Source organism: Stegodyphus dumicola, chromosome 4 (genome assembly GCF_044657685.1).
Source record: "Stegodyphus dumicola isolate Sdum_Otavi_A_Nest chromosome 4, ASM4465768v1".
Lineage (NCBI taxonomy): Eukaryota > Metazoa > Arthropoda > Arachnida > Araneae > Eresidae > Stegodyphus > Stegodyphus dumicola.
This window is the reverse complement of record NC_140771.1, coordinates 64162599-64177622: the sequence shown is the minus strand read 5'-3', so window position 1 is coordinate 64177622 and position 15024 is coordinate 64162599. Positions and strand designations below refer to the sequence as shown.

The following is a 15024-nucleotide window of genomic DNA, read 5'->3' as shown; positions in this document are numbered from 1 at the left end:
AAAAATGCTGACAGGTGTATGATCGGGAAATTTTATGTACTTATGTCGAAATCTGTGATATTGCATTTGCTACTTCATATTCCAGTTATTAAATATTTTAAATAAATTAAAAATGAAATACTTCTTTTTTCGTCATCGTTATAAAATTATAATGTGTAATGCGAACAGCATTTTAGACAATTTAATCAATATTTTAGCTGATTTTTTTTACTTCCTTCTACGAAGTAAAAGAAGTATTTTAATTGCGGAAATTTCGTTTATCAAAATATATCACTTTTACTTTATGTTCCTGAATGTTTCCCATGTTAAAATATTTTGCATGAAATAAAAACTTTCTTTCTTATCGATATAAAATTGTTATATGTATACTGAGAACAGCATTATAAATAAAAAAATCGCTATTTTTTACTAGATTGCTTTTTCAGCTTAGAAAAATAATGCATAATTAAAGCGATCTACTTGAAAAATAATCGAATTATATTTTCTTAAAAAATAACAATCTTTATTTTTGAGACCCCAGGATTAAATATTTTTAAACAAAAAATTAAGCGTAATCTCTAATGTTTTGATGCGATAAGTATAATAATTAGTCGCTCTGTAGTCATGTAAGCTTTATACAATTGATCAAAATTAAAATTCTGACAGTTTCAGAGAAATTATAGTTTCGAGAAATCATGAATGAAAGAAATGACTACCTTTAATGCACATCATCTTCATAATTTTGATTAATACAATGAAGAGTCGAAATTTTCCTACGATTTCAAACTTAATTATAGTTTTAAAATTTCTTATGTGAGAAGCACAACAATGGATGATTTTTATATAGATTATAGTGTTTACATAATTTATCACAATTCCTTGAAATTCAATTCAGCCAGTTCAGCTAAATGATGAAAGCAGCATGAAAACCACAATTAAACCTTAATTGGAAAAGGAATTACATTCAAACCTTGTAAGCATATTTTTTTTCCCGAAAACTAATAAATGTATTGCTAAATATGTTACTAAATTAACTTTTCTTATATAACTTTTAATTATTTGTTTGCATAAAATTGTATACAGTAAAATATTATATATAATTCAGGGGAATTTATTGAAAAACAAATGTAGTCTGGTAAAAAATTAGAATTACTTACTATGGGGTTTGTTTTAAAATAATTGCAAGAAAAGTATCAAAAAAGTGTATTACAATAAAAAAAAAAAAACCGGAAATTTTTCAGATTTTATATTACGCCCAAAGGGACTTTTTTTAACGTTTTGCGTGTTACCTTTATTTATTAAATTTGTTCTTTGCACTTAAACCATAAAATTCAATTCAATAGATGTCTCAAAATAGTTTTAACCTGAGAATATCTTTAGAATTTCCGATAAACAGTCTCGCGCTCTGGAAATAAAAAGTTCCCCCCCCCCCGTAGAGTGTTGCCATTGCTCGCTTTGAAATCGTTGAGTTCGTTAATAAAAAATTCGTTGAAGTGTTACAAAATATGAAATCGATAATAAAACAAATTTCAATTCCAAATTAGGGTTATCAGATGCCCATATTCGGTGGAGGATTACGTTATTAAAAATTTGATGGCTCTAGGTACCTTTGTTTTATCACAATGCGAGAAACATATATACATTTATGATGACCTTCATTATTTCAGATTTTTCATTTCATTATTTAATTTCTTTAAATATAACACACGGCGATAATATTTGGTGACAACAATTTGAAAAGTGAACTGAAATTTATAGTGAATCAACGCAAAATGCCAAAACGAAATTAATAGCCCTTTTGGGCTTTTTAAAAAAAAAAAAAAAAAAAAAAAAAAAAAAAAGCTCTGACTGAAAGGATTCAGATTTTAACGTCGCACCAAAGGGTTAAGGTTTTTTATACTCTGGATGAGATAGTACTACCTACAAACATGCATGTAGGTGGTACTGGCTTTCAACTCGTATTTACTAGTCTGCTCTTGCACTCACTCCTGTTAAAACTTTTTTTTGGGGGGGGGAAGTCTTTTGTCTTTTTAACTTGTTATTAAACATGGCGTTCTTCGCATATAAACCACATAAAATTCAGCAATAACAGCATAAAATTTTTAAAAGCAGCAGATTTTAACGTCTTACCAGAGGGTTTGTTAAGAATTTTTATGCTCTTACTGAGTTCGCAATTTACTAATCTGCTGTTGGACTCATTCCTGTTAACACAATTTTTTATTGTCTTTTTAATTTCGCTTTCTTCGCATTTACACCACATAAATTCAGCAGTAATGTCACAAAGCTTTTAAAAGCAGTATGTTTTCAGAATTCCGGAATGATTGCAACATCTTTTATTAGTCCAAATCTTTTTATGTGAAAAATGATACCGGCAGAGAATTCTGGATCAGATTAATAGCAACTCTGGTGATATTAAAATAATAATAATAATCATTTAAAAGCACCTGATCCCTTAGACGTAAATATATATGCTACAAAAATTTTAATTTAACGTTCGCTATTATCCGTTGTTACGTGTATCCACGACATTCCAGAAAAGTATTACCCGCGAATAGGGGAACAGTACTAAATGCCTTTTCGAAGCAACCCTAATTAATTATTGCTTTAATTTGCCTTACGAATCTTTAAACACATTCCCGAGAACAATACAATAATGAATGGAAACATAGGTATAAAAACTCCTTTTGCAAGTCAAGTTTACATGCTTGGTTTCTCCTATTGTTTTCGTGAGCTTTCAACCATTCTGTTGTTTTCTGTCGCTAATTTCTTCTTCTGAGCATAAAAAGTGTCATTGTTTACGTTTCCTGTCACTATATCTCTCACCTAACTTGATGAACAGCTTTCTCACATTGAACAATGTAACTGGAAAATAGCATGGTTTCTTAAAAGGAACATGTAGTTTACTGGGTTACTTGAGAAACCATTATTTTCGTACACATTTTATTTCATGCTTGTTAATATATTTTTTAAAGAATTATTTAGCTGTTTATTATTATTTGTTTTATTGCTTCCAACCGAATGTTTTCTCACTCTCTCCTTTTGCTAATGAACTTCATAGAAACTGCAAAAATTTTTCGAACTAAATTAACAAAAATTAAATGCAAATAAGATCTAAATAATTAAACGGAATTTGGCGTCTAGACTTTATTACTTTTTTTGTTCGTTTTCTTTTTGTATGTGTGTGTTTTTAGTTTTTTATACGCTTTCCTCCGTTTTTTAAAGCACAAAAGGGTATTAGTCCCGAAACGCGATTTTGCATCGTCCACTGTAAATGAGTTGTTTCGCCTTTTATTCGAGTCTAGCCGTTCGTGAAAGTGTAAGTTATTTTACCTTTCATATTTACTCTGTCTATAATTGATCAACAAACTAAACTATTTAAAAGCAATAGATACACTTCTTAAGGAAATATTAATGTTTTTTATTTATTTACTTTTTAATGTGATTGACTTGAATAAAAATGCACGCCTAGAGTCCTATAAAATAATTCGCTATTCCATTAGGAGCATCTCTATTAATAATATCTACTAATAAACCATATTAAACTTTAAAACTGCTATTTTAGGCTACCATTAAAATCTGACACTTTTCAGATTTTTTATTTTATTTTATTTATTTATTTTTGTCACCCCCAATTTAATTTCTGTAATGATTTTGACATCACATTCTGGAAGCTTAACCTAATTACCTGTTCAATCTTCTCTACCTCTGGAAAATTTTTATCTTCGTAATAAACAGAAATCTAATTAAAACACAACTGAAAGATTTATTTAAACTTACATAGGTGATATAAATAAATATGAACATCTAGTAATGTAAATAAAAATCTTCCTGAACCACCGCTATTTGCTGAAGTATTTATGTAAATACAATACACGTACTGACTTTCAGCTTTTAATAACTCGTCGTCAACTAACGTCAACTCCAGCCCCACGCGCTAACAGATACAGAAATTCACTCCCCCGTTAATCAAGTCGGCTAGGTGGACAAATCAAGATAAACAGTTGTCACAGTACTTTCTCTAAATTGCAAATTCGCTGGCTGTATAAACACAGCTAATTTCCGTTCTGTTAAAGCACGACGAAAGACATAGAAAGTACAGAAAAGAAGTAAGATAAAAACTGTAACGTGTAACCTTAAATGCATCTCGTAATTCTACGCATTTTTAAGTGTACCATATATACTAGCATTTCCACTATGGATCACCATCTTGCATAGAAATGCATGGTTGACGTTTTATCATAACGACTCCCCATCTTATATTTTTCCGATAAACTATAATTTTCTTCTTCCTTTTATTCATTTAATGATATTATTACCTTGCTCTTCTTCTAACTTTATTAATCTTTATTTAATTGCAGTAAAATACAACAGTTGAACAAATAAAGTGTATTGAAGAAGATCATGGTTTCGCAAAATCAAGAGACCAACTGGGAAAGCAGTCCCTCGAGAACAGGAAGTATGCTGTCTCTCGATGGTAGGCAACGCCTTCCGACGGTTAAGACACCACCATCATATTATGATGCTGTTCGAAGTCGTCATTCTTTATCTCAGCCGGTTAATAAGACATCGGAAAGCGGTAAACAAGAAAAAACACTGCATGCTCAACAGGTGAAATTCAACAGTTTATCCAGGTAAGTTGACTAGATCTTATTGGTAAGTTGACTAGTTCTTAATATTGCAGTAGAACACAAGAAATAACAAAATTCTAAAGATCTGCATAACTGCCCCCCCCCAAAAAAAAATTCAATTCTTTACGACATAAATGTCCTGAAATTTTGGTATTCCAGAATTAAACTTCCATCTTGAACCCTTTAGTATTTTTCTTCATTTATTCTGTTCTAGACCAACCTATATTTTTCCTGCAACTGTCTTTGTTAAAATCGAGAGGCGTCTTCCCATTATCTCCATACTAATTATGTTTTTGTTTTTAATTTACTTCTATACATAGATGGGTAGCCGTCTTTTACTTTTCTATTCGCCATCTTTTACGGAAACGTATCTTAATGTATATTTGCATAGTAGATGTTTTAGATAGTAGATGTTCCGTTTTAGATGCCTATAAATAGTTATAAATAGAAAAATTCTGTCATAAGTTCATGCGTACTACATTGTTTAAAGACCTTTCAGAACAACAACAACAATTTGGGCTGCCCCGCCTCGTGAACTCAATCACATTACGGGTCCACTCCCCCTTTGGGCACTTCGTGGAGGTTCAACCTCCACTATTACCCTTCCAAGGGAGCAGCGCACCACCTGAAATAGGGGCAGCACCGGTCGTAAAGTTGCTCTTACCAGTCGCATGGGCGAGCCCGTCGCAGTTAGCCGTTACCCAGCAAACCGAGGGGAACTAGCCCTCCGGCTACGGTTCCACACGGCTCAGGACATGCCAGTCCCCGAGGCCGGCCAATAAGTGACCTTTCCCAGGGGCTTCAGAACCACCAAGTTCATAAATTTTATCCCCCGTGGCCGAGACTGCCTAGGTACAGATCCTAGCCAGTAGCTTCGCAGAATTCTCTACGTCGACCCCTACGGTCTAAGGCCTTTCAGAACAGCCAGAGCAAAAGATGAATACTGATCTTCGATTCGAAGTAAATAAACATAAAAGCTGCAGAGCTGGTGATTTACCTGCTTAATGTTTAATTTGCTTATTTGTTTGATTATGGCAAAGCACCGTAGGTTTCTCTAAAGAGAATGGATGCCTTTGTGGAGAACTTTATAAGAGAAATCGGATCGTATTCACATTACATTCGAAGAATACCGACTTGCCAGAGGAAAACAAATAATAACAAAATGAGAATCGATGACATTTATCGCTGTAATCTCTTATTAACTGCAGTCTCATATCGCCCCCAACTCTGGCTATTAGATCTAACGAATCATCATTATCGTTGCCAACAACTCTTAAAGCGTTATCACATTAGATGTTTGTTGCCGGAACAAAGCGTTTGCAGCAACAGTTCTAAGAAACGGCCTTTGGCGAAATAGGGTTACCATCTTCACTTGGCAAACAGGCTGAAAGCCAAACAAGAATCAGTTATCGCTCAGAGTGGCGAAAGTGACGTTTCCTTTCAAGTGACATTCGCTTCTTCGTGTTGTTTTGTATCGCTCACACGCTTTTCGTTTTAAACTTTATTGTTAGTAATGGAAGATAATAGAAAGGTGATTGCTATCAAGTTAATCACTTTGATCTCCACTCTGGCACTTCATGTAACAGATAAACACACTTCTGGTTATAGCAATCAATTACATCAGTAATAGCCAAATTCTGTATACACTCAGAATAGTTTAAAAACATGTGCTGGATAAGTCTATTTATCACACATCGCTTATGTGTATTTTCTGTTATCTGCATTTCAATGAAAATATGATGGCTCACTGGAAAATTTGTGACCTGGTGAAAGCATTTTCTGACTAACTTTATGGCTCATAATTACTGTTTTGTCCATTCAAATGACAAAAATCTATATGGCTGATATTTACCTCCTCACAGCCAGCAGATACTATTCAGCAAAATGAAGATCAAATAAAGCATATGAATACATGAGCAATCAAACATGTGCGAGTTGTTTACTGTCCCATAGAACACTCGGTAATATACCTAAAACACATTAATTATACCAACTCTAGAAATTAGGTGTTCACATCATGAGTTTGTTTTATGGTTTGGTTTATTGAGATTACAGCAAAGCACACTAGGGCTATCTGCCTAAGGAAAGGGATGCCTTCGTGGAGGACTTTCTAAGGGAAACTGGCTCGTATACACGTTACACGTGGGGAAAACCACGAAAGCGTCCATGCAGCCAGCCCGTTCGCGGGATTCGAACCTCGGACCGAACTACCAGTGTTCAGCGACTTTACCGCTCGGCCGCTGGTGGGCTCAGTTGGTTTTATGTGATTACCGCAAAGCCTCGAGGGATATCAACAAGAGGGATCCCTTTGTAGAAGATTTTTTAAAACTAGCTGGGCAAACCAAGGAAACGTCATGTAGCCAGCCCGTTCGCGGCATTCTAACCTGAGACAGAACTACCAGTGTTCAACGACGCTTCGGCCACTAGTAGGCCCGTGCACTTAATTGGAAAGTGCAATTCATTATGTAAACAGACATGAAGGTGATAATCAGTTGTGCGCTGTTTTAAGTTATCAAATGTTATAAATGCACAGCTGTTACATTTCTTATTATTTATTAGTCATGTTTTTATTACGTAGATCATACGTATGATATAATTATGAATTAACCCAATAACAAAATGTGTACACTCTTTAGTACTCAAATACTCATCAATTATTTTTCAACTGATTATTACATACCCATAATAATTTGCAAAGAACTGATAACTATAGTTGCTGCCAATTACATAATCGTTATCTGAATTAAAAGTAATTTCAAATAAACTTCTTGGCAATGTTCATTTTTGTATTCATACATACATATATATATACACATCTAATAAGTCATATATTTACATACAGATAGAGAGATGCGATGTTTTAGAAGTTGTTAATATATATTTATTAGTATTAATGTAATGAATAAGATTTATATTAATGAATGTATATACAAATGTTTTTGATCATGCATAATAATAAATCCATAAATTTCCAATGTTTCAATATGTAGCATTTACAATAAAAGTATAGTTTCTAATGTATTTATAATCCAAAAAGTATTTCATTAATAACATGAAAATAATAGACAAATTTAATGAGTATTCTCATTATTACATAAGCTATGCTTTTCTTTTTTGTGCATCTTTTATGCTGTTTAAAATGTGCCACTGATTATGCAATTAACAATTTAAAAGATAAGTAATTAGGAGAAAAGCCGCGCATATACAAACGGATTTTAAAAAATTATTCAACTTAAATTTAAGAAATAAGATTCTATTATATAACAGTGTTATAATACACGATCAGCACGAAATACGACAAATTTGGCGAACTTTTGGCTACGAACAATTTGTAAACAAATCCGAACTGCAAGAACGTCGTAAAATACTGTCAACTCTGAAATTTCCACTATTATATATTTAATGAATATATACACATTTTAAAAATGACTCAGGCAGTTGTATTACAACAAAACAGCAATAATTAAATCGGCCTCTATTTCCACCGTCCATCACTTCACAGTGAGAGCCATCGCCATATTAAAAGTTACCCGCGATCCTTCAGAAGCTGACCTTTCGTCTGATTGGTTGAACGTTCGAGGAACACGTCTCCAGCCGGAACATTTTGGGAAAAGTTTTAAAATGTTGCTCGTAGCCGGGACACGTTCCTCCTAGCTAGACGAAACATTTCTCGAAAGCCTGCCGCTTAAAGCCGTACTCCTAGAATCTCGTTTCTCGAAATTGTCCCGGGTAAGCGCGCGCGTCTATAGATGTGATAACAGCATTAGTATTTGGAGTTTCATATAAATTGTGTAATTATCATACCATTCTTGCTTTTACTATAAGCTTGAGTGGCATCGTTGCCGAGTTCCCAACACTCATCAACAGCACCTGCAGAAACCAGTTCTTAAGCACTGGTCTGCATGAACTGGACCAATAATGCAGTCGGAAGTGCAATTGCTAAACAAAGATTACCTCAGTAATTGACAATGTTCAGCCAACGATCCCAGTGCCTTGTATTTCAGACTAAGAACGTTAACAGTGAATGACGTTCATAGACATTTACTATAATAAGTGGCATAACATCTGTAGGTCGCATATTCGGTATGTTATATCAAGATTAATTGTAAAGTTAATATGCTATATTCTAGGTTAATGAATTATTTTGCAAGTTAAATTATATCGCAAAGAAGCAAAGCATAGTTAATGTACTGTATTTCTCGACTAATTGCATTGTATGGCAAATATATACTGTATTATATGATTAAATTGATGAACTGTATATGCAATGTACTGCACTTAAGGCGAAGAGTTGCATTATTCAATCGATTGAACTATTCAGGTTGATATGCACCTAGACCTATAGTGGACGAGTTGTTCAGTTGATGATTAAAAGTAAGAAGTATACAAGTGTTTAGATTTTATATGTTAGGCGAGATTTATTCAGTTGCTTTCGAGATTTGAGACTGCCACAGAATTTTCCGTATATTAATTAATATTAACTGCTGCTTCATTTTAGCTATTGCGGCTTACAAAAGGTTTTACAGAAACGCTTTACCTTCAGATTGCTTAGAAAGTATATTGGCACTTATATACTTGCATTCTTTCTATAACTGTGACAAAAATGATAGCTTGAAAAATATACTGTCATACAATCTAACGACTTTATACATAAGATTTACACGCAATGCAAATAGAGATAAATAAAATTTTTCTAGGTAAATTCTGAAATAAAAAACACAAATTATTTATTAATAGCTTTTTAAGATTAATTCAAACTAACTTTACTTAAATGGAAACCCAGAGCATTAACTATTCCTTTTTTTAGCTTCAATAATTGTCCCCAGGGAGCTTATGAATAATCATTTTCTTCCTTTGGCATGACATTTACACAAAAATGTTTTTTACTTCAGTAGAAATAGTGTTTTTTTCTCTTTACTTAGTACTTCTATATGAACATCCACATTCAAATATCTTTTATCCTCTGGTAAGGATATAATTCAGATTTAGAAGCTAATTAATTGCCACTGAAGCAAGTCGTAGCCTTTGATGCAGAATTAAAGCACGTTTTGGACCCACCAACGGCCGAGCGGTAAAATCGCTGAACACTGGCAGTTACGACCCAAGTTCGATTCCAGGCGAAGGGAATAGCTGCATGGGCGTTTTTGTGGTTTCCCCCGCGTGTGTATACGAGCCAGTTCTCCATACAAAGTCCTTCACGAAACCATCCCTTCCCTTAGCCAGTTAGCCTTAGTGAGCTTTTGCTATAATCAACTAAACAAAACTAAAAACGCATTTAAATTTTAAACTCTTTACCTTATACATAACTGCGCTCAACACGAATTAGCCAGTTGCTCATTCATATATATGCAGAGAGAGAATTTCACATTACGTTTAAAAGCGTGTGATTTAGATAAGAAAAACTGTCAAAAATAACGTGTCATTAGTAGTATAACGTGTCTCAGTAGTTTTAATAAAACTATTCCATATTTCTAATTTTATGTTAATTCCTAAAAGAGTTCAGTTCTTCGAGATTTTTCTAACGGTGATTTAAATAGCATGAAGATCTCAAAGCTATTTAAATCTCTTATGCTTAGTCTTAATTTAAAATGAATTAGTATTTAAGAAGGAAAATGCTTATAAGAAATTGTCTTTTGAAAAGATTAGTAGTGCGCGCAGCTATTAACCAATAAGAACAAATCTATAGATCCTTTGCTTAAAATAACTCTTTATGTATGCAAAGAATGAACTTTACGCTAATAGAAAATATGCTTACATGGCTCTATGTTTATTAGTGTCGGATAATTCCATAAATTCATTTAAGTTCATTTCATTCATTTTTTAGAGTTTTCTGTTAAAATTAAATGAATTAACGGATGGGTGATGTTGGTGTATTTAATTATGGCAAAGCACACTAGGGCTATCTGCCTAAGGGGAGGGATGCCTTTCGTGGAGGACTTTCTAAGGGAAACTGGCTCGTATACACGTTACACGTGGGGAAAACCACGAAAACGCCCATGCAGCCAGCCCGTTCGCGGGATTCGAACCTCGGACCGAACTACCAGTGTTCAGCGTCTTTACCGCTCGCCCGCTGTTGGGCCGGATGGGTGATGAATCACTATTTTATAAGCTTTACAGTTTCAAAAACTATCCATTTAGAGGTAGTCTTGGAAATCATGAATCACAACACCGACTATTCCTTGATGGATAATGTCAGGGACTGCAGATGCATTATTACTTAAAATGCACTGCTAGGAACACTGAAGATATTACTCCTTGAAATACATTTTTTTTTTTTTTTTTACTGCATAATGTCTTGAAGCAAAGAAAAAAGACAATATAATATAAGAGAGCTAATATTATTAACATCTCAATGTCCGTGAAGATGTCTTAAAATAATCATACCAATACTACCAATAGCTGGAAGAAAGTTTAGTATCGTTTATTTTGGGTTAATTTTACGCTTCACTGCAAATGAATCGAAGGAGTGAAGAAATATTTATCCGACTTAACCAGGCTTCTGCTTCTTTTAGGCCTCTTCCTCAACGCTATCCTCCCACTTCGTCCAGCGATCAGCAAATCCGAAAACCGTGGCCAGATGACCAATATGAACCGAGTGGATCCAATAGTAGTTCAAGCTGGTCTCCTGAAGATCATTCGAGAATGCGCTTGCATTATGAATCACCGCCAAAGCCTGCCAACCATGTACCTCTTCAGCTGAGAGTGCATCAGGAGAAGTACTCATCGAAACGGAGCCTTGAGCAGACGGAATCTTGCCTTCAAGGGTTCGCAGGGCCCAGAGGGAACGACCAAACTCGGCTTGGTGATGCAAGCCCAAGGCAAGTCACAGAGAAATTAACAGTTGACTGCAGCACCAGAGGCGTCAGAATAGTAAGTAATAAGGAAAATTTTGGATACAAATTATTGATTTTTTTGTTTATTTATTTTACAAATAAGCTTTAGTTTTTCAATAAAAATAAAAATGACTTATCAGATTAAAAGTATGGCTTTCTTTTTTCCTTCGGGTATATAATATGCATTAGTAAACACATACAATCAAGTCATGAACTGACAACCCATTCACAGCGTGTTTGAGAATTTTTATATTTTTGTTTAAAGGGAAAGTAAAACATTAACGCTAAAAGGAATTTCTGTCATTTAATTATTTATTCTTAACAAACATTTCAAGCCTGGAAAGTAACAACTAGTGCTTAGTCCGTAAAATTAATAGCAAAAAGTAACCAGTTTCTAATCATCAGTCGTAATATCATTCTTACTTAGAAAGTACCTGAATGTATATTCATTCAATCATTCTCGCCTTTGAATAAAATCCTGACGCCATTCCATAACCCTTGAAATATTTAATTACTAGCAGCTTCGCTGCCAGTCTTCGTCTGGCTTTTAAATGTACCGGAAAAAATGGCTGAAGGAAACACCAAACGTTAAATTTAAAAACTGCGTAGAATTTTACTCTGCAGAACAGAATGAATGCATTCATAAAAAAAAAGTTATTACGCATAACAAAATTACAATGAAATAAGCAATATCCCTTAATACAAATATTAATTATCCTAATAAATAAATTAACCAACTTCCGTTTGCAAAATTTTAAGAACTCAAACGGTATAAAGGAGGTTAAGAACTTTGTTTCCTAAAAAAAATCACTCAAAACTTTTCAATATCTTAAAAACACTGAAATGAGCAATAAATAACATAAAAGAATACAAAAAACAAAAAATTCTGAAAAACAAAGTATAATTAATGATATTTTATCTTATATTTTCAAGAGAAAAAAATTACAATGAAATAAGCTATATCCCTTAATACAAATATTAATTATCCTAATAAAAAATTAACCAACTTTCCGTTGAAGAAAAAAAAATCATGCAGAACCTTTCAATATCTTACAAACAGTGAAATAAGCAAAAAGTAACATGAAAGAAACTCAAAAAACATAAAATTCCGCGCAAAATTTTACTCTACAGAACAACTTTATCAAAAAAAAAAATAAATAAATAAATAAATAAAAAAATAAAAATAAAAATAAAACTGTATTTTATATATATATGTCATAATAAAAGCAAAGGAAAAGACGGAACACTCTAGATGCGTGATTAGACCCATATTGATGAAAATTTTGTTTGCGTAGTATGCTAGTAATGCTAACTTGGTAATATCTAAAGAACTTGGCAGTCGAGGCAGTTTTAATTCCATTTTTATTTGCAACTGATATTTGTGGCCACAATCACTTGGCACTCTAGTCGTGCCTTTCCACAGAAGATTTACATCTTTGATATTGTTGAGATAGAAAGCAAGCCAGCGAAATTACATCTTAGCATCGTAGAGAGCAAAGCTGAAGTGCGTAGTTATGAAAGATGGAAGCACGGCAAAGAGAAAAGTTTTGGTTTACAATGGCAATTTCAGTTCCCAATTATTATGTCATCAGAACTGCGCGGGCCATAGAGTGATCTAGAAATGACGCAATGCAGAGAAGTTATTACGATTTTAGAATAGAGAGGAAGAATTAATGTTTATAGTTATATTATAATTCTGATTCATATAATTTTATCTTACACACACACACACACATATATATATATATATATATATTGTAGTAAGCTCGCCTAAAAGTTACCAAGAGCTGCTGCTCCAAAAAGTTTAACACGTTTTAAAAAATTAATACATATGAAAATCAAACCATTAGACATGTAAAACATTAAAAAAACAGAATCAGATAAAAAGTTAAGCGGAAAATGGTAAATTAGCCCAATTCGACTTCCAAACTGGCTTTTCAAGGGAAATTTCATTTATTTGAACGTCGAATCAAGCTAACCCCATTACGTGTTTCGCCGAAACAGACAATTGAAACTTTTTCGCTACAAAAATTTGTAGCGAAAAAGTTCATATGTATTAATTTTTTAAAACGTGTTAAACTTTTTGGAGCAGCAGCTCTTGGTAACTTTTAGGCGAGCTTACTACAATTTTTATATTTTACTTATTTTGCAGCATATTGCGCAAGATGTTTTTAGACCAAATTTTTTTTTAATTATAATTACTACCTTGCTTGATATATTATATATATATATATATTTAAATGACAATTAAATATGCCAATCTCTTAAAAATAGTGACATAAGAAATACGATGAAAAATTGTTGCCAAACCCATATTTCTAAAAGAATGAAACTATTCAAAATGATGCGATTTCATCAAAAATCTATTAACAACAATAAGACAGGAAAATTGTTGCCAAAATCACATTTTTAAAGATGTGAAATGTGAGAAGTGTACTCGGAAGCTTCATTAAAGAAGATTTTTTTTAAATACAAAATATTATCATTTTTCCAGAATTCTTTTTTAAAAGTAGTCGCAAGGATTAAAGTTTAACGTGTCCAAAAATCAAAGAAAAACAAACTGTACATTTTTAAAAATAAACTTTTTTAGAAAAAATCCCGTTGAAAAGGTGTTAAGCTCCCTTTGTTAAATAAATTCGTATTTAATCGATTTATTGAAACACAAAATTTATTTTAAGTTCGTCCTACGTTTTATAACGATGTGAAGATGGAGTGTGTAGAGTAAAATCTCGCCTTCCTATAGCCCCATTATGTCTCAAAAATGACGCGATTTCGTCACAAAACATATTATAAAAAAAAAATTCGAATTTCGAAAAAATCGCTTCGAGGTGCACTGGCTCTTGTCTAGATGCACCTATGTACCAAATTTTGTAGCCGTCGGTCTATTAGCGTACGCGCAGCGCGAACGAAAGACACACACACAGACAGACTCTTTCTTATATTATATGTAGAGATTAGTCCAAAGGGGCTTTGTTCCTGAAGAACGATTGTTTTCGTTTTGCGATTTTGCGTTGAATCACTATAAATGTCCGTTTCACATTTCAAACTGTTGCCACCAAATCTTAGAGGCCAGCATTATATTTGAAGAAATTAAATAATGAAAAATCTGCATAAAGCTTATATATAAGCGGCTTAAGTGTTTGTCGCCGATAGTTTATTGGCTGCTTGCGTAACTGTAAATTGTTTTATACCCCGTGGAGTGCAGCGCGTGACGATTATTATGATAAAGCTAAGCCGAAAAAATAAAAAATGCAAGAGCACCTGCATTTAACATTTAATAAATAAATTTGACGTCTGTTTGCCGCCGATAGTTTATTGGATGCTTCGTAACTGTAAATTGTTTTATTCCCCGTGCAGTGCAGCGCGTGACGAATATTATGAGAAAGTTAAGCCGGAAAAATTAAAAATACAACAGCACGTGCATTTAACATTTAACAAATAAATTTAACATCTATATATAATAGAATTCGGAAATATGCAGTCGGCAAAAACCAGCAACGATGAAAAAACAAATAAGAATGAAATAAATAAATATCTTTATTATATGCGGCTTAAGTGTCTGTTTGTCGCCGATAGTTGCTTGC

At 33.2% G+C, this 15024-nt stretch overlaps 1 protein-coding gene across 6 annotated transcripts in view; it reads left to right on the top strand.

Annotated features, from left to right (window-relative positions):
- The window catches only part of LOC118199544 (uncharacterized), a 123325-nt gene that overhangs the window by 67972 nt on the left and 40329 nt on the right, over positions 1-15024 (top strand). For all 6 annotated transcript variants that reach the window (XM_085815029.1, XM_035371434.2, XM_035371431.2 and 3 more), the window contains 2 exons: positions 4338-4610; positions 11120-11477. In XM_085815029.1, the coding sequence (XP_085671155.1) occupies positions 4381-4610; positions 11120-11477 (588 nt within the window). In that variant the 5' untranslated portion in view covers positions 4338-4380. The remainder of the gene's footprint in view (positions 1-4337; positions 4611-11119; positions 11478-15024) is intronic.